Here is a 20,214-nt window from a genome sequence, read left to right on the forward strand (position 1 = left end):
GCGGAAGGGGAAGAGGATGGGTGCAGGGAAGCTCTGCGGGCCGGTCGGCACTGACCTTCCCACTCTGTAGAGAAGACGCTGCCAGCCTTTCCCTTGGAAAAAGTGGAGAGTTACTTACTCTAATTAACATGAAACTGAGCACCGAGAACAGGGCCTGGCACTGAGGAGATAGTATCTCTTGACATCAGCAACAGTCAGTTGCTCACAAATGATAATAAAGATCTGGGAGAAGAAGAGGCCTGAGAATCCGTCCTTCCAGCCATTCTCTGGGACCTGCACAGGGAAGGCTGGAGCAGGAAGGGGACTTCACCAGGCTCAGCCGCATTCTCACCTTGATGCCTGGCAGACTGAGGAGCATGTGGAAGGGCCGTATGCTTGGAAAGCACTATTCCATTGAGGTAGGGCGGGCATAAGCAAAATGGGAGAGGGGCTGAGCAGCTTTGGGCTGTCAGCGAAACATCTGTTCCAGGCCATTAGCCACTCAAATAGACTTACACTTCAGACTTAGGAGGCATCTTCAGACTTGCCAAAATACTGTCCACATCAGAATTCAAGTTCTTATCCTTCACACCCTCCTGGTAGATGTAAAAGCCCTTCCCAGACTTGCGACCTAAAAAGAAGCAAGAAACTGGTGTTACTGTTTGTTCTCAGAACCCTGGCCTTGAGAATGCTTGTCTCTGCTGGTCTGCTATAAAGCTTTGATAGCTTGATGCACCCAAATCTGTGTATTTAGGTGAGAAAGGCCACTTGGGTGAGTTTTAATGTCCAGACATGCAACACCTGGCCTTAGGATACCTAAGTCCTAATGTTGATTTTGCTGAGAGAGAACGCCACCTCTCTGTGAGCCTCAACTGTATACTCTGTACTGAAAAGTTTTACTTCCTCCCCACAGGTGGCCGGACACTATAGTAAAGCCTGGATGCAGAGCTTGCTCTTGCAGTATCACGCACGTAGCATTCGCCATGGGCAGGATGAACATGTCTGTCCATCTGGCACAACTTAGGCCAGAAGGCTAGAGCTCTGCCTTCTGTCTATAATCTATAGGCCCAGCCTAAGAGGAGGTTCTCATGAAACCATTTTTTAATTCCTCTATGACAAAGGCTCTGTGTTTAGAAAACTCTGCCATGTAGGCCTTCTGTAACCCTTTGGTCTCAGGAAACTGCTCAGAACTCTAACTAATGGGCCAGTTATGCTCCCATGAGGCTACTCACCCAGGAAGCCCTTGGACACCATCTGTTGCAGCAGTTCTAGGCTTCCACCTGCAAACCGCTCCCCAAAGGTTTTGCCTAGATCTTCTGCCACATGGTTTGCTACATCCACACCAACTTCATCCACCAGTGTGGCAGCACCCACAGGGAAGCCAAAGCTCGTGGTCAGGGAATCCAGCTTCTTGGGGTCAACTCCTTCCTGAATAAGAAGTGAAGCAGGGACCTCAGGGGAGGGCCAGCCCAGATACCCCCGCAAGGGCTCCCTGTACTGGCCCCCAGACACAGCCTTGTGCAAAACCTACTTCGCTTCTGGGTGGCCCCTGGCAAGCCCAGGACTGGCACTGTTTCATTCAGGAAGACACAAAGATGTGTGGGGGCCACAAGTGGAAAGTCTGAGCCTTCTCTTATCTACAGCACTTTAAGGAAGTTTGGAGATGACTAAATCATTTATTTGCTGCTTGTTTGCATTTCTGAATCTTAATAATAAGGAGACTCCACGGCAAACAGGGCAGAATGTGCCATGACGGACAGAATGAACACTGTCAAAGCACAGTGCTACAGAGCCTGTGGTCCCCGAGTGTGGGTGAGTGCCCTGCGAGGACCCCCCTCCATTCCTGCCGGAGTGACCTGGACAGCCACCGGAGGGGTCCGTGTGCCGTGGAAGCAGACGCAGCACCAGTCAGACGAACGGCCCTGTTCTGGATGGTCCCTGCCTCAGAGGGGTGAGGGGCAGAAACAGCAGAGAAGACATGTCGGGAGGCCGTTGGCTTGACAGAGCAGCACAAGGCAGAAAAGCGGAGGTTAAAGCTCTGCCCTTTTAGTGCCACACGAGCCCTGTGACTGCCCATTGCAGAGGGATGGCACAAAGGGCCTTCCTGGACAAGAGGCAGGAGTTGGTGTGTCACAAGGAAACCTGCCTCTCAACACTGGCAGTGTCGAGGCCTGACTGAAGGAGTGGAAGGCGTCTCAGACGCTCCAGAGAGCGATACCGACCTGGAGGATTCGGATGACTTCAGACATCATGGGGGCAAGACACCTGGTGGTGTAGAAGCCAGGCCCATCCTGCCAAAGGAGAGAACATGAGCTCACTGGCACCTGTTGCTGGTACCTCCCAAGTCGGAAACCTCTCTCCCTTTCTCAGGGTCATTTCAGTCATTTGAAAGTCATTTCAAATTTAAGGTGATTTAAAATTTCAACCAGAATTCTTAAAATTTAATGGCAGGGGAAGCCATACCAGGGGTGGCCTGGCTTGAATCAAACAGCACAGCATATAGTTTGTGGCTGGGAGAACCTTGCCACATCCAGACACTCCCCACTACCAACTTGACTCAGCAGGACAGAGTCAGTACCACTGTCCATGCTGGAGATAACCCAGGAAAATCATATCAAAAGCTGGTGTATTTGCCCCAGAATACTTATAAACAAGCCTGGAGGTACAAGGAGTCTTCTTAGAACTTTTCAAAATCTGCCACTCTGTTACACAGCTCCTTACCTTAACCACAATGATGACCTTCCCCTGCTTGAGCCCAACTGCTACAGCTGAAGCAGTTGTGTCCTTGGAGGTTTTTTCAGTTGTGATAATCTCCAGCAGCTGCATCTTGTCCACGGGAGAGAAGTAGTGCATGCCAATCACCTGGCAAGGGAACCAAACGCCAACAGAGTGAGGCATGCTGAAAAGGGGATTGGCATTCCTTTTTTGCTAAGAAAACATTACAGAGAAAGGTGGTTCTGCTACAGCAATACGGCTTGATATAGTCAAGTGATTTGGTTCCATGGTTCTTTAATAAAAAGTTTAGTATGTTAGGGAGAGCATATCGGAATCCTCCTCTTCCATTTGCTTCTAAGGCTTTTCACCAGGGACATCTGATCCTACCAACAGTCAGTGCCAAAATCACAGCTAAAGGCCAGACTAGATTTATCAGGGAAGGATGAATGACGGTTCCACTTATATTAGTGATGCTGAGGGTCTAGGTGAGAGGACCCACTTTTCTTGGGCAGGAGGGACAGGCAGAAGAATTAATTAATATGCTGGACTGTCGGGATGTATTTGCATTTTACACGGATGGGCCTCACCACCAGGATACTAGGTGTAAGTAATGCTCCTCAATAATCCAAAGCACTTGAAGACTCATTAAACCAGCGATTCTCAAAGTGTCGTACCTGGACCTAACAGCATTAGCATCACCTGGGAACACTGGAACTGCAAATTCTCAGGCCCACCCCAGATCTGCTGAATCCATTTTAAATGCTGAATGCATTTTAAAGTTTGAGAACCACCTCATTAAGCTAACAATTATATAGTCTTCAAAATACAGTTGTGAGAGAAGTCTAATTCATTAATTTATAGTTTTGCTTTCTCCCTCCACTTTACCTATAAGGTATAACTAGTAAGAGCTATCACTTATTGACTGCTTATTATCCACCTGTTCTTTAATACATTTAGCAATTATTTCTCACATTTAATCCATTAGAACCCTGTGAACTAGTCAGTCTAAGTTACCTAGATGAGGATAAAAAGGGATCAAGAAGTTAAAATTAGTAGCTCAGGGTCAGTCAGACAATGGCAGAGTGGGATTCCACCCCAGGCCTGCCTGTCTCCAAAGCTTGACCACTTGCTGTTATGTAATATACAGATCAATTACATGTTATGTTAATTTCTCAATCTAAAAGTTGCTTCTAACCCCTAAATCCTTCTACTTATGTCTAAAATACTTAGGATCTGATTCAGACTCAGTACTACTGAGCAAAAGGAATTCGCCTTTATTGACACATAATTTACACACAATAAAATGCAGTGTTCAGTTCAGTGAGTTTTGACAATTGTATATACACCCATGTAATCACTGCCTTAAGCAAAATATATTTACATCATTCAGAAAGTTGTGTCAAAGGTGACCAACTCATCCTGGATGGCCAGGGCTTTCCCAGTTGTAGCACTGAGGGTTTTGTGTCCTGGGAAAGCCCTCAGTCCCGGACAAACTGAGAGGGTTGGTCAGCCTACCTGTGCCCTTTTGGCCTTACTTTTATGTGAATGACAAGGCAAGCAGGTAAGAAAAGCTATCCCAGATACCCAGAGGCTAGGACTGCAAAGTGTGGTACTTGCTCTACTCTGCTGGGAAGGAGAGGTTAGCATCAAATGAACAGCAATGGGTTCCCCTTTGCTGATTTTAAATGCCATAGAAGTGCCTTGGACAATGACATGGCCAGACTGTCCACCTGTGAAGTCTATAAACAGATGACACTGCTGTTGTGTCTTCCTGCAGGGTCAGACTGTCAGCTGCCATCACTGAGCCTGCCTCCATCGGGCCCCACATCACCCCTAATCGCTGTGTGTTAGGAAACTAGACTACCCTGCATCAGCAAACGCAAAGAGTAGGAATAAGTAGGCTTTTGTGGTTTTAGTACAGACTTTGTATTAACAATTTCAGCTGTTTAAGGGCCTTTTATAATTCCTGCCTCCCTCTGGCTTGTTCTGGTTGGCTGAGGCTAACTGGCTAACTAGTATCCTCCACAGAAGTGAGGTGGTTTTTTTTTTCTCCTTTAATGATTTCACTTCCCCTTAATTACTCCGGTTGAAAGCAAAAATAAATGTCTAGGCATCATTTCGAATACTCACTGAAAGTGCTTCTACACCCAGCCCTTTCATGTCCCGGGTAGAAGGTATAGGCAAACCCAAAGGCAGACACATCCACCACTCCCACTGACCCTCCACTCCCGGATCTACACTTGGAACCAAACCAGTAAGTAGACCCTGTTCTATAGCTGAACTGATATTTTGGAGCACCCCTTCTTGTTTTAGGGGCTCTCTCTCAATGTCTAATTGTAGGATAAAGGTAGGTTTTATATTCTGAACCTGAAAAATCATGTATTAGGGATGCAAACCACCAAAAAGCTATTTTAGTTGTGCTTCACTTATTCTTGCATCTCACATTGGTCATGGTGTTAGTGTTCATGTGCTCGGTTTTGAGGAATCACCTCCATCCATTTCATAATCCACACCAGTCCCTTCTCTACTCAACTCAAGTTCTAAGCCTTCCCCAGTGAGGCTGAGGCAATAAACCATTTTTAGGGTTTTTCTCTGTTCAGAGTTTACCTTCTCAGGTCTTTTGCTGACAGCAGCAATTTCACAGATTGGCAGAGCAGATGTGTTACTGGCAAAGACACAGTGGTCTGGAGTCACCTGCAGGGGAAAAGCATTTAGGAATGTGTCATGTAAGCCAGGGAGAAGACTAGAGGCCACAGCAAAGCTAATGAGAGACACCTGGGCCCAGCCCACCTCTCACCTCTCACCCACCACTGCTGTGATAGTAGATATCACTAGCCCAGACACTTAGGACGACCCAGGGGCTTTTGTGTTGGCAAATGTTGTTGACCTTGTTCTTTTTCCCATTCAGCCTTCCCTACTTATGGTCCATCATAAGGTCACCTAATCCTGACCTGGAGACTACATCTCAGCAGTTGCATCAATTAGACGCCTTAGATAAACACCGAAAAAATGGCCTTGAATCACAATTTCATTCATTTCAAGACCCAGCACGGATGTCGAGCCCTTTTTCTTGTTTGGATCTGCCCTCAAGCCTGAAAGCCTTTGAGACCTCCCTACCCTCACTGCCCTTCACCTGTATAAGAACAAGTCATGACATGCATGCCTATCTCATTTCATACAGTGTGTTACCAAATAATAGTACCCCACTATAACTGTATCTGTAGTACATGAATACTATTAACTATTAGCTTTATCAACCTGGAGAACAGTCTCTAATGCAGACTGTCTCAGCACTCTGGCCATGATCCCAACGTATTCATGTTTTTATTCAGATGCTTGAATGAAAAATGTGGAAGGAACACCTGCCAAATTTGTGCCAATCTGGGACAGGCCAAATCCTAACATCACAGATGAGAATCAAGGTTGAAGATACAATCAACACACTAAAAAACTGAGCATAAAAATAAGATCAATTATAATGGAGATTAATGTAAAATACTGCATTCAGATTAAAAAAAAAAAAAAAGAAAGAAAAGAACTGTATAGGCACTTGATGGACAAGACCTGGCTTGGCAGTATTTGTGATAAAGATCCCATGGTTTTAGTTAATCAAAAGTGGAATGTGAGTTGAGAGTATAGCAAACACAGTCTAAAGCTGCATTATTAGTGGGATAGTATCTAATGCTGGTGGTAAAATCCTCTATGAAGAGCAAACCAATGTCTCCAAAGATAGCTGGTTACAATTCCTCCCCTCCTTAGACATTCATGTCTTTCCTCCCATCCAGAGGTGGAGTCTATTTCCCTTCTTGAATCTGGGCTGGCCTTGTGACTTGTTTTTATCAACAGAATGCAGCAGAAGTGACCCTAGCCCTGTGAAGCCTGGCAGCTTTTGCTTTTGCTCCTTGGAAGCCAGCGGCCACACTGTAGAGAAGTTCTGGAAAGACTAAGCAAGGACAGGCCACAGGTAGAGGGAGGCCATCTGGGGGAAGCACTGAGACATCCTCAGCAAACCTCCAGCTGACTGCTGTCCCATGAGTGACCCCAGGCCTAAAACCAGTGGCGCTAAGGACCAGCCATCTCTGCAGAGCCCTGCACAAATTGCAGAATTGTGAAAAAATAGTTGTTTTAAGCCATTATGTTCTGTGCTGGTTTGTTACACTGCAATAGAACACTGAGACCTATGATGAAGATAGGAGGACAACCGAGACAGGGGTCTAGGGACAATGTCTTAGGAAGAATGGCAAAGGCATGGGTTTTGGTGAGTTCTATGGTAAGAGAAGATAATGTTTAAATCCTTGAAGAACTATCAGTAGATTCAGCTTTAAATTTTTCTTATAAAGAAAGCATAGGATGTGGGAATCTTAGCAAGTAAATAAAAAAAATAATAATAATAATAAAAAGAATGTAAAGGCCAGATGAGAAGATGGACTTAATGCCCTCCTCAAGGTTTCTTCACCTAAAATTGTTGGATTTTCTAAATTTAGACCATTCTGGATTTCACTCTTTTCCAGGCTTCCTTTTTTTTTTTTTTTTGAAGACAGAGTCTCACTTTGTTGCCCGGGCTAGAGTGAGTGCCGTGGCGTCAGCCTAGCTCACAGCAACCTCAAACTCCTGGGCTTAAGCGATCCTACTGCCTCAGCCTCCCGAGTAGCTGGGACTACAAGCATGTGCCACCATGCCCGGCTAATTTTTTTTGTATATATATTTTAAGTTGGCCAGATAATTTCTCGCTCAGGCTGGTCTCGAACTCCTGACCTCTAGCGATCCACCCGCCTCGGCCTCCCAGAGGGCTAGGATTACAGGTGTGAGCCACCGCGCCCGGCCATTTTCCAGGCTTCCTGAGTAACTTCTTTGAGAATCTCCTACCTTAGATGATTTTACGAGCTTCACCAGGGCACCTGACATGTTATAACATATAACCATCACATACAGAACATTTTGGGTTTTATCTGTACTAATAATCTTTCTCCCTAAAGTTGGTATTTCTTTTCTTACTATCTGCTAAAAATCAGTGGTTCCCTGAATACATACCCTCCCTTTTGCATCTCTTTGCTCACATTGCCCTACTGTCTTCCCCGAGTATTGCATGCTCACACACAACCCCTGTGCTTCCTTCTCTTTGCCTCCAGGTTCTGTCCCTTCTCTTTTCTCCTGTAACCTTTATGTTTCAATCGCAACTACTGTATTGATTTGTTTCTAGTCAACACTTCTCTTGATTTGATTCTAGAATCTGCCTACCACCGGCTTGGCAGTGCCTGCAAAGCCCTAGGAACATCATCCCAACCTCTAACCTGAAGTGCCATAAATGGGACATAAATCTACCAAGCTCTTCTGAATTTTTTCCCTCATTTGAATCTAGCACTACACTCTGCCTAAAGAATAGATTTTGAAATGTGTGTCTCACAAGTGGAATTTGTTCCCAGTAGAACTGCTTGTCTCCTGTTCCTAAACCTCCTTAGGTTCAGTCTTTAGTGGAGCAGAGACTGCCCCACATGGAGAGGCACCTTAGGAATACTGCCTGCTTCACCACAGCCTGCTGCTCCAGACACCCAAAGTGTTGCCAACTCAGTACCATTTCATGTACTATTTACTACCCAACCTGCTGTTTACGTAACTGTAGGCTAGTCCAGGCCTTGGCTCCACTCATGCCTAGACTACAGACATTTCTCCTTCCCTGGGCTCGCTCTTCATACCACCTACTTCAAGTACTCCTTTTGTTCGTGTCATCCCATCTCAAGAAATGGCTCTGTAGAGCGTTTGGGAGCTGGACCAACTCAGCATTTCCACAGAACAAGCATCTGGAGAAACTGCTTCTCCCCTATTTCCTTTGCTGCCTAGACCTGAAGAGGTTTAGTTATGGCTTCAGCCAACCAAAAATCTCAAGACATCTGGCTATACTCCAAGAGGTTACCTGTATGTTTGGGTGACTGGAATCCACATGAATAAGGCTAAAGAACCCTGTGCTTATGTTAATAAGCTACTTGATTTTCTTCCCTTAGGATTTACATTTGACCTTTATAACATATGAAGTATGCATGAGCTCACATAAAAACTTACGTTTAGAAATGAATAGTCCTATAAAAAGCACCAAGAGTTTCCAATAGGCCCTTTAAAAACTCCGTCTCAGTGTCCTCTACTTACTACACTGGGACTCCAATACAACAGAGCCTATACTTACCGCTTCTACTTCCTTTAGCACTCTGTGCTTAAGACTAAGATCCTCAAAAACAGCTTCAATCACCATGTCGGCCTTTTCAAAACCTCGGTAATCGAGCTGCCCAGTCAAGTTGCTAAAGACGGCATCCCTTTCAAATGATGTTAGAGCTTTCTTCTTCACTTTATCATTCAATCTAGAAAAAACATATTCCTAGTCAGAGAGGAAGAAAAGAAAACTAATGTTCATTGAATGTCCACGGGCCAGATGTGTTAGGTGTTTTTCCCCAGCTCTGTGAGGTAGTTATTACATTACCCCCATTTTGAGGGAGCTGAGTTGCTCCAAAAGGCTGAGAGGGGCTTGTAGTCAAACAGCTCGTTAAGGGAGGGTATTAACATTCAAAGACAGGTTGACCCCAAGTACATAATTCTTTCTACCATAGAATGCCTCTAAATGCCTAATTTACATACACTGTATCACTCGTAAACCAGTTAAATTTGCCAAGAGAAGCAAATAACACGAATACTAGAATGGCAAAACAAAAGAGCAGCTCTGATAATTACCCACGATAGGGGAAGCAGCCAAAGTGTCTTAGACCACATGGTTTTCTCCTTGTTTACATATCATTTTATGTTACTCTGTAATTGTAATCTTCTAGAGGACAAAGCATTACTTCTTATATTCTCAATCCACTTCCCACTCATCACCTAGAAGCACATCGCATTGATTACATAAAATATTAACTCAAAGTTTCTTCTTTCCCACAGGGAACTAAAAAGGGTTCCTGCTACTCAGACATTTATCTGATTATTTTTTATTGCTAAGGAAAACAGGCTCTCTTAGGTTCAATCTGACCACACTTTTAGAATGAATGACTTAGAGTTTTCCTCTGAATGAATAATGAAGCTAAACTCCATTCACTAATTTCCTTAACCAAAAGAAAAAGCCACAAGATAAATTCAAATGAGTATTCAAATAAGATCTTAAAAATATGGGTTCAAACCTCTTGGTTTCTGACAATCATGACAGCAGTTAGCAAACAAGATGCTTGTCAGAGCTTAAAACATTATTAGTTGCTCTAATTCTAATGCCTGATGAAGCTGTTTCCAAGCAAAGACAGGAAACATTACATCCCAATTCAGCAGTATGGTCAGGTGACACTCATCAGAACCTGATGTTTCTCAGACACAAAGGGAAACCCAGGACGGCTGTATACAAAAGAGATCAAAGGAGGAAGCTATTCTAGAGCAGTAATTTCTTATTTTGTGACTGTATGAAATGCTGTTTTAGGATGCTTGGATGCTAGCTTCAGGCAATGTTGCTATGTAGCATGTGCTATTTTTTGGTCAGAATCTGTTACTACTACTCGTTATCTTACAGTAATTAAACCTGACAGGTCCTGGTTAGCATTATGGTAGCAATACATGAGCTTCTCTGCAGAAAAGGGGGAACAACATGCTCAAGCTACATAATCCATTTAACAAACAAAAAAAGCCCACTCAGCTAAAGTCACATGCAGAACAGTTTAAGTGCAGCCAGCTTGTCCATTAAATGTGAGCTGAAACCCACCCCCAGTCTGGCCAAGCTGTCACTCCATTTTTCCCCTCTGTAAGACAGGTTGGGGCGGTGGGTGGGTGAGGGGGCTGGGTGCAGAGCAGGGAGAATAATATTCCCCCTGTATTAATCCAGAGGTAAGACAGAGACAGTCTGTAAAGCCTCAGATGTTGCGGACTCATCAATTCACTGCTTTACTTCGTAATGCCAGTCAGGAAATACAAGGCACAAGAGTTCTGATCCAGGCCCTGCCTTCACCCTACAGTTCCTGCCTTCCTCCTCACAGCCTAACCTCTGTCCTCTCAACAGAGACACAGAGGCATGCTGTTTCAATAATCCATAACAGTATTGTAATTACATGCACACTGCATCACAATCCACAGACCTGAGAATTTTTAGTCTGATAGGAAAGCATAAAATAAATGGTATTTAAAAATATCTACTAGATAAGAGTTTCCCTTCTGCACTCTAAGACTACAAGGCTCCACTGGTATTAATGCCCTATCATATCTATGATGAAATGAAAGCAGGAATTAGCACTTCTAAAAATCAAAAGAGACTTGGCTTAACTACAGAATATCCAGTACTCATTATGTTCAGGAAAAAGAATCTGTGATGGCAAAAAAGCAACAACAAAAAAACATTCCAACTCCTGGCAAAGACAAAGAGTAGGCTTACCCTTTGAACACCTGCTGCTGTCCCCGGCCTAGCCCAGTGAGTGTGGCATCTTTCAGTATAGTCTTTAGTCCCTTATCCACGGAGACCTGGGCGATGCCAGCTCCCATCAGCCCTGCACCAAGAATAGCCAGATGCCTGCAAGGGAAGGACGAAATGACTTTTGATTGCCAACTCTTACTCATTTCAGCAAACGTGGAAGATTGCCCAAGTTACCATCCAATAAACCAACTAAAGCAGGCACAACTATGTTTCAAATAATTTTTACTACTAAAAATACAACCTTAAATAAGTGATTGATTTTTAAAGTTAAATGCAAAAATCCATTAGGTCTAAAAGAATTGGTCTATCCAAGAAGACAGAATTATACTAATCTTCAATCATGCCTAGAGATTACTGAAAATAAAACAATCCAGTTGCTTAAGTCAACATGAATTATGTTTGTTTTCCGACCAAAAACCAACTTGCAATGCTATACCCAAAGACTAACCTCTCTTCTTTGTTAACTACTTGTTTTTTTGTGATTTTATCATTTTCCTGTTATCATTGTTCATTTCTCCTGAAATCTGTGCCTTTATCACCTCTTACCTGGATTAGTTCAAAAGTCTTGATGGTCAGAAGGATTCCTTTTATGTTAAAACATTCAAACCATAAACATAAAACAGTATCAGTATTTAACATTATTTATAATAGTTTTTGATTTTGAACAAGGAGAATAAGAATGGATTATTTGGTTTTTTTTTTTTTTTTTTGGTGGGGGATTTGCTGGCATGTTGGCTTTAGCTCAACAACAATAATAATAAAATCTAAAACTAGTGTGATTTTTGGCATAACAGAACCCACAGCTAAAACATCATTCATTTTTTAACTGTTTATATTCTGCTTCTTAACATCAGAACTTAAATGGGGGCTTTATAGTTGTTTAATGTTTGTCTACAACAGCAGATTTAAACTTAACACATTTCACAATTTACTGAATCTCTCTGATTAACATCTTCAGCATCCCTGAAATGCCCCACTTGTGTAATTATCCAGCAGGTTAACTTATGCTGTGCATGGGAAATGGGTGGCTTTGTTTTCCTTGTTAATATGCCTGATTTTTGTAGATTGTGGGGAGATGCAGATTTAAGTGGCCATCATTTTTCTCTTGCAACATGGAAGTAAGTTACCCCACCCATTGAATACAGGTACTATCAAAGGCAGATGGAACAAATGCAATTGGCTCTTCAGAGCGGACTAATCCTGGTCACTAAGTGTGTGGGAGAAGTGGTTAAGGTTGTATTTCAGAATCTATTTGGAAATCAGCTCTCTTGGCTAGACTCTTATCTGTTTCACCCAGGGTTCTTATCCATTTTATTTTCTATTTTGGATTGTAATCTCATTAAAGGTGAGAGGATGGAGGAGGTAGTAACATTAGCTGCTTCTCTTAAATCCTCACAGTAACTTGGCTAGAACAGGGTTTCTCAACCTCAGCACTGTTGACATGTTGAATGGGACAATTCTTTGTTGGGGGGGCCTATCCTGTGCAGTGTAGGATATTTAGCAGCATCCTTGGCCTCTACCCACTAGATGCCAGTAGCATCCGTCCCTCCCCAGTTGTGATAACCAAAAATATTCCCAGACATTGTCAAATGTCCCCTGGGAGGCAAAAAATCAACCACGTTAAAAATGACAGAGCTAGAAGACGAGTTTAGGGGCATCATTAAACTTAAGACACTGAACTGCTATTAGGCAGCGTAACACTGAAAAAGGCTTGCTGACAAGAACAGACATGAAACAGGCAAGTAGAATCTCCAGTGCTTAGGTTGTAAGCTAAAAGAAGGACAAGATTTTAGCAATTACATTGAAGCTTTATGTTTTTTAATGAGGAAGAAGTGTAAGTTCCCAGAGATGGCATATCAAATCACAGGGAGAGAAAACAAACAGTGCAGAGGGTGTATGTTTGGTTTGGAAAGAGGGACCTAAACCAGACTTCTAGGGGCATCAATATGAGACAAGGAAGCCTCTATAGCAGTCACAGAGGGGTCTAGAGAAAAATCAGAAGATGTGGAACTTTGAAAGCCAAAAAGTTCTTGGTAGGAATAAGGGCTGTAATGTACTCAGGACAGAAGAGGTTGAGGACAAGACTGCATTAAGACACAAATCTAGCACTGTAGGTTTTCAAAGATACCTATAAGCTTTGCCCATAGTGAAATTCACAAGTCCTAGGTAGAGTTTAACTTACTTAACATCCTTCTGTGGAGCTCCAAATTTATTCTTCTTGCACAGGACCTGACCATGGTAAAGTCCTATCAAGGCCTTTGATTCTTTGGTCATTGCAAGCTCTCCAAATTTCTGAAAAGTAAAAGGGAACAAGAAAAGGTAGAACTTCACACTCTAGGTGATGTGGATTCCTTTGGTTCTGGTTTCTCTGCAAGCAGAGGTAACGCATGTGAAGCCCCAATTCCTCAGGGGGTCTCAGTGGTGCCTGTGCTGCAGAAGTCTGTCTCTCACTGATGTGTCTTGTCCCTACTCTTCTCATCTGGAGCACTTTCCAACTGCTGCTTTGAAAAGAGTTTTGGATATAACTCAGATTCTTTACACCAGAGACATGGTAACCTTTTTCATAGAATTAGAGTCTCAGAGCCAAAGTAAGCCTTTACAATCATCTCAAACCAACCCTCTCATTTTAAAGATTGGGAAGAGGAAGCCCAGAGAAATTAAATGACTTTGCTCAAAGCCATACTGTGTCAAAGTGGCAGAAATGGAACTTGACCCCAGATAGTATGACTCCCAACTCCAGTTCTCTTTCCATTGGTTGCAAGCTGCTCCACATGGAACCTATCACTTTAAAAAGTATCTTAATACTCATGGAGAATGAGTCAACTTGGTGGTTAAAAGCATAAGATTTATAGTCTAGGTTTGGATCCTGGTTCTGCCACTTCCCCAGTGAGAAGCTTTCTTCATCCTTAAAATGGGAAAAAGAACACATGTTTTACAGTAATCTTGTGGGGATTAAATGAGAACACTAGTAAAATGATTAGGGTCTCAATATTAGCTGTTATTAATATTAATAGGATGTAGCAGTAAGATTACATGGTTAAAAACAGCATTTCAAAGGAATCCGTCTAATAAAGTTGCTTTCATGCCCTAATAGAACATAGAATAGAACCAATGCTTTACTAATCTTCATACAGCATGTTCTGTCCAATAAACCAGTGATTTTCAATTGTGGGTAAAGATCCATCCAAGGTCAGAAGTTCATTGGGTTGTGATAAGCAATGTATACATATATAAAAATAGAATACATAGAAAATACTGAGTACAATGCACACAGTGAGGATAATTATCGATTCGTGAAACTTATGCTTTAATTTTTCTGTACGTAGGTACCTGTGTACCTGGTTATGATATTTTAAAAAATTAGAAATGCACAATAAGCAATCCAGTACAAGAAATGTTTTTCTGGAACCTATCCTGAGCTCTTCAGACATCTTTTGTCTTATATAGGTTGAGCATCCCTAATCTGAAAATCTGAAATGCAAAACATGAAACTTTTTGAGCACCGACATGACGCCACAAGTAGGAAATTCCACACCTGACCTCATGTGATGGATCACAGTCAAAACTTGGTCAAAAGTTTGTTTCATGCACAAAATCATTAAAAATATTGTACAAAATTACCTTCAGGCTATGTGTATAAGGTGTATATGAAACAAAAACATTTCACGTTTAGACTTGGGTTTTGTTCCCAAGATATTTTATTACATATATGCAAATATTCCAAAATCTGGAAAAATCCAAAATCCAAAACACTTCTGATCCTGAACTTTTCGGATAAAGACTCTCAACCTGTATCAAAGAGCAATCATTGGCCGGGCGCAGTGGCTCACGCCTGTAATCCTAGCACTCTGGGAGGCCGAGGCGGGTGGATCGCTTGAGGTCAGGAGTTCGAGACCAGCCTGAGCAAGAGTGAGACCCCCGTCTCTACTAAAAATAGAAAGAAATTATCTGGCCAACTAAAAATATATATAGAAAAAATTAGCTGGGCATGGTGGCGCATGCCTGTAGTCCTAGTTACTTGGGAGGCTGAGGCAGTAGGATCGCTTAAGCCCAGGAGTTTGAGGTTGCTGTGAGCTAGGCTAACGCCACGGCACTCACTCTAGCCCGGGCAACAGAGCGAGACTCTGTCTCAAAAAAAAAAAAAAAAAGACAAAAAAAAAAAAACCAAAGAGCAATCATTCTTCAATAATTATATAAAACTTAAAAACAATCCAAACTACTTAAATCTGCAACACTACCAACTTGCTAAAAAAGTAGGAGGGGTAAGGCTGGTGCATACATACCTTCTTTAAAAAAAATTTTTTTTTAAGACAAAGTCTCGCTCTGTTGCTGGGGCTAGTGTACAGTGGCATCATCGTAGCTCACTGCCACCTCAAGCTCCTGGGCTCAAGCGATCCTCCTGCCTCAGCCTCTAGAGTAGCTGGGACTATAGGTGCAATGCCACCACGGCTGGCTAAGTTATTCTATTGTTTTCAGAGACAGGGGTCTTGCTCTGTTGCTCAGGCTGGTCTCAAACCCCTAGTCTCAAGTGATCCTCCTGCCTCAGGCTCCCAGAGTGCTAGGATTACAGACATGAGCCACCAAGCCCAGCCCTTTCTGTCTTTTTTTTTTTTTTTAGGAGATGAAGTCTTGTTCTATAGCCCAGGCTGGAGTGCACTGCAGCAATAAAATAACTCACTACAGCCTTGAACTCCTGGGCTTAGTGATTCTCCCACATAGCTGGGACTACACACACGTGCCACCACAACTGGCTGTTTTTTAAAAAACATTTTTAGAGATGAGGTGTCACTCGCTATGTTGCCCAGGCCGCTTCTCCCTTTGTCTTTTACTGGGTATGAGACACTACCTTTCATTTTCTTTTTTTTTTAAGAGACAGGGTCTCACTCTGTTGCTCAGGTTGGAGTGCAGTGGTTCAATCACAGCTCACTGCAGCCTCAAACTCCTGTAATCCCCCACCTCAGCCTCCTGAGTAGCTGGGACTACAGGTGTGTGCTACTGTGCCTAGCTACTTTCCCCCTAATTTTTGTAGAGCTGGGGTCTTGCTATGTTGCCCAGGCTGGTCTCAAACTCTGGGCCTCAAGTGATCCTCCAGCCTTAGCCTCCCTAGTTGCTGGGATTACAGGCATGAGCCACTGCTCTCAGCTCATTTTCTAATTCACCAAAAAAAGAGTGGGCTTCAAAGTTTCATCTGTAGGCCCAAACAAGAAAAATATTTTTCTATCAATGTATTCATTTTGTCTCAATAAAACCATCCCAAGCGCAGAATAAAAAATGTCTAAGTGATTCATTTTGAAAGGATTTTAACTCAGCTCCCGCTCTTTCTACTTACAACCTCATTAGTGACAGCAGGTTTAAACATCTGCAGACCACTTACTTGCTTACTGATTCATCATAAGAAATGATAAGCAATGGTAGAAAAAAAATTTATTAGGTTTTGAATATTTTTCTTTTTTCAGCTTTCTACAGAGTATTGGATCTTTGGTTTTCTAGTAACTTATAGTAAAAAATTGAAAGGACATAACTTTACCTGAGATTCAGAGAGATAACCAGCATCACTCCCTTGCTCGATTCCAGTCTTCACCACCTAAAAAACATACAAAGCACCTGTTCATCAGTGTTGGAATGGATAGGCAAGAGGTAAAATAATGCTAAATAAAATTGCCAGTGTTGTTAGCCCTGTAACAGTAAGTCAAAAGTCTAGAGTGGAGTGAGAAAGAGAAGAGGATTGAGTGCTTGGTTGCTCTAGATTGATTTAATTATCCATCTCTGAAGCTACTGCTAAACCTAGCATAAAATGGAAGTAAAAGCTTAAATTATTCTTCCAAATTCCCTCCTGTTCTTCAAATGTGAGTAGATCTTTACACTTTCAGCCTTTTTCTCTCTCTCTATGCGTTCTTCCTCAGGTGCATGACCTAAAACTACCCTAAGCAAAATGGCAATGAGTATGATCCTGTACTCAAATCACCATAATTTATGGGACTCACAAATTAAAGAAAAACAAACAAATCTACATCCTTAACTCTGACTTCTCTGTCTAAACTACTGTTGCTTGAATTTCCCATAATATCTAAACTCAGCATATCTGACCTTAACTCATAATCTCTCTTGGGCAAGTCCTTTGCTACCTTAGTATTATATCTTAGGATCTTAGGCAAACTTAAAGCCTGAATTATCAAGATAGCTTGCTAATACATTCCTCATTTTGTCTCTCCTTCTAATCCATTTTTATTTATTTATTTTTTGTTATTTATTTATTTATTTTTGCCTTACCACATGTATGTGTCTATCTCCCCAGTTCAGATTGTGAGACAAATGCAGGTGGGGGTCATGTTTCATATATAATGTATTCTGGTATTTTCTGCTCAAAACTGATTTGTTGACTGACCCATTGTCCAATTCTGAAGTCTTTGACTACATGTTCTTCTAATCTTAGACTTTCCAGACTGAAAAGTTCTAAGTTTAAAGTCTACCATTACACAAAGATTTCTTCAGTCCTGTGACCATTTTAATTATCCTCCTTGATCTTTCACAGAATGTTTTTAAAATAACTACAGCAATTGGAAAGTCCTTGAGAGATTTTAGGAACTGACAATGATTTTGACAAAGGATAGAATACAGCTATCAATTTCATTTCAATTATCTCTTGATTAATGCCTGATATTTTACTGGCCTTGTTATTTACTATCCTTCTTACTGATAGCTTTAAACCCATAGACCAATGAGTATGTCTAGTACTAATTTTCTCCAAATACGTCACTTTATATGAGTCCTTATAGCTTGCTATGCTCCCTTATTTTTGGTAAGTACTTCAATAGCAGAAATAAGAAATTTATTATTGAACATACATGGTCCAGATGGCAACACAGAGAGACAACAGAGAGAGAAGATGGCTTTATACAAAGGGAGGAAATAAGAGAAAGGTGAGAGTATAGGGTAAGACTCACATCAATTATTTTCAGAGGTGCAGGATAAAGGCCTTTGGTCTGCTTTTGCACTTTTTCTTCCACTTTTTTATAAATCTGTTGCCTGACAAATGGAATAGTCATGGCATATGCTGTCAATTCTGTAAGGTAAAATGCTTTTAGATACTTATTGGAAAGAGCCTTGACTGTCTTGTTAAGTTTCTTCTGTAAACTCCATAAAAATGTAGTAATTTTAGCTATCTGAAAGAACTGTTCTTTATTCTGATACATACAATATAAATTTCAACTTAAGTACTTCTTTAAACACACTTTATTTAGCTGATAAATGTTAAAGCTAGGCTTGGGTCATGGGTGTTTATTACACTATTATACTATTCTACTTTTGTATTAATGTTTAAAATTTTCCAAAATAAAACGTTTTTTAAAAATCACTTTAACTGGCTAGTGTAAGGTTGAGGATGACTCTAGAGCAGAGTTGTTATATCCCTTAAGATTGACTTTATGCCCTGAGTAAATAATGCATTTGCTTTTTCCTCATTTTGAATCTACAGCAAATAAAATTAAATTCCTAGAAAAGAAGTTTTGCCTTTGTTCTTTAACAATGACACTCACTTTCCACCAATCCCTTGTCTCTCTTTGGGGAGATCTTCTTATCAGCTAGTCCTTTGGCAAAAGTAACTGCAACTTCTTCTAGGTATTCAATTGTCCGTTCCTCTGGAGGTTTTAATCCTGGTCCTGTAATAATGAACATAACAGACTGGAATGCAAATTAGTCTTAGACCAGTCCCAGGTAGTCAAAAACTTAAGCCTGCCAAAGCCAAAGGCTTTACCACAGCTTTCCATTTCAGACTAGAGACTGGTAGGTGGCAAAGTCACAAATTGTGGACTCAAAGAAGGGAAATCACACTGATCAGAGGTGCGATAACATGCTCTAGATAGAAAACAAGGAAACTGTTTCAGTCTGACTTCCAATTCTGAGTAGAATGTAGTATGTCTAGTGTGGTCTGCATTCTTGCTGCAAAACTGGAAAAAAAAAAAAGAATAAATCTCTAAATCCCATGTAAAGACACTAGAGAGCTATAGAAATAACAAGGACTTCATATACTAAAATTCCAGAGAGGGAAGAGCCTGTCTTAGGTGAACTGATGATTGCTGGTCATTTTTTTTTCAAGGGTATGTGAGGCTTCTGAATGGAGTTGGCTCAAGGAGAATGATGCTACCGGGGGAAAGTGAAACCATCACAGTTTTTGTGGTCATGTACAACAGATCAGAAGCCAGAAGAAACCAAGTGCAAAGTCAATTTTCCCCATGGAACATTTGTGAAGTTCTAAGGTGGTACAGGAGGCTGAAAGGGCTAGGTCAGAAAGGTAGAGTGAAATCTCTCATCGTGTCATGATGTTTAGTATATAAAGTACTTTTATAGAGAAGGCGGCCTGCAACAAATACGTAACTGAATTCCCCTTCAAGGCCTCTGCCAGATTTTGAACCTGCTTGAGACAGGAGATTAAAGAGCTAGGCTAAAAAAATCCAAACAACAGAATTTATAGGGCTATGAAAACAGACACCTATCAGGCTCTCAATCAAAAGTCTGTACGAGCCACACTGGAAGAAGTGGCTGGGGTGAACAAGGCAATCTTGTGCAGTACTATGGTACTGAGGAAACAAAATCCCAACAGAGGGAGGACCCACAACAAATATACAACCAATCTCTCACTTAAGATACTTGCCCTGTGTGGGGAAGGAGGAAAAAGAACTAAGCCTATTTGCTGAGTAACTAAAAATGCTGCTAGTAGTTTGACTGGGGCCCAGAACAAGAGAAGCTGGTCAGCCACTTGGGGCACAGGATTCAAACCTGATGGTGCCTGAAGTGTCAGCAGCAGACAGAAATGCTGTTTGGAGTCTTTAGTGGGCCCTTATAGGTCAATCACAGTGCAGACCCTTAGGATTTTGGAAAAAGCCCTACCATCCTCTATGAATAATTGGTCTCCTTTTGAGAAAGCGTTTGGCTTATTAGTGGGCTTTAGTGGAGATTCAAAGCTTAACCCTGGGCTGTCAAGTTTACCAGGTGACCTGAGCTGCCTATCATGAAATGCATGTTGCCTGATACACTGAGCCAGCGCAGCAGTACTCCATTATCAAAGGAAAGTGGCATATATGAGACTGGGCTTGAAC

At 41.9% G+C, this 20,214-nt stretch overlaps 1 protein-coding gene across 2 annotated transcripts in view; it reads right to left on the minus strand.

Moving 5' to 3' along the window:
* Positions 1-20,214, minus strand: part of HADHA (hydroxyacyl-CoA dehydrogenase trifunctional multienzyme complex subunit alpha) — a 41,933-nt gene that overhangs the window by 836 nt on the left and 20,883 nt on the right. For both annotated transcript variants that reach the window (XM_045549201.1, XM_045549202.1), the window contains 11 exons: positions 18,655-18,777; positions 18,064-18,182; positions 16,647-16,703; positions 13,302-13,411; positions 11,081-11,215; positions 8,873-9,044; positions 5,302-5,388; positions 2,701-2,841; positions 2,202-2,270; positions 1,212-1,407; positions 496-610 (listed from right to left, as the gene is read on the minus strand). In XM_045549201.1, coding sequence (XP_045405157.1) covers positions 496-610; positions 1,212-1,407; positions 2,202-2,270; positions 2,701-2,841; positions 5,302-5,388; positions 8,873-9,044; positions 11,081-11,215; positions 13,302-13,411; positions 16,647-16,703; positions 18,064-18,182; positions 18,655-18,777 — 1,324 coding nt within the window. The remainder of the gene's footprint in view (positions 1-495; positions 611-1,211; positions 1,408-2,201; positions 2,271-2,700; positions 2,842-5,301; positions 5,389-8,872; positions 9,045-11,080; positions 11,216-13,301; positions 13,412-16,646; positions 16,704-18,063; positions 18,183-18,654; positions 18,778-20,214) is intronic.

The sequence above is a fragment of the Lemur catta genome, chromosome 4 (genome assembly GCF_020740605.2).
Source record: "Lemur catta isolate mLemCat1 chromosome 4, mLemCat1.pri, whole genome shotgun sequence".
In the NCBI taxonomy this organism is placed as follows: domain Eukaryota; kingdom Metazoa; phylum Chordata; class Mammalia; order Primates; family Lemuridae; genus Lemur; species Lemur catta.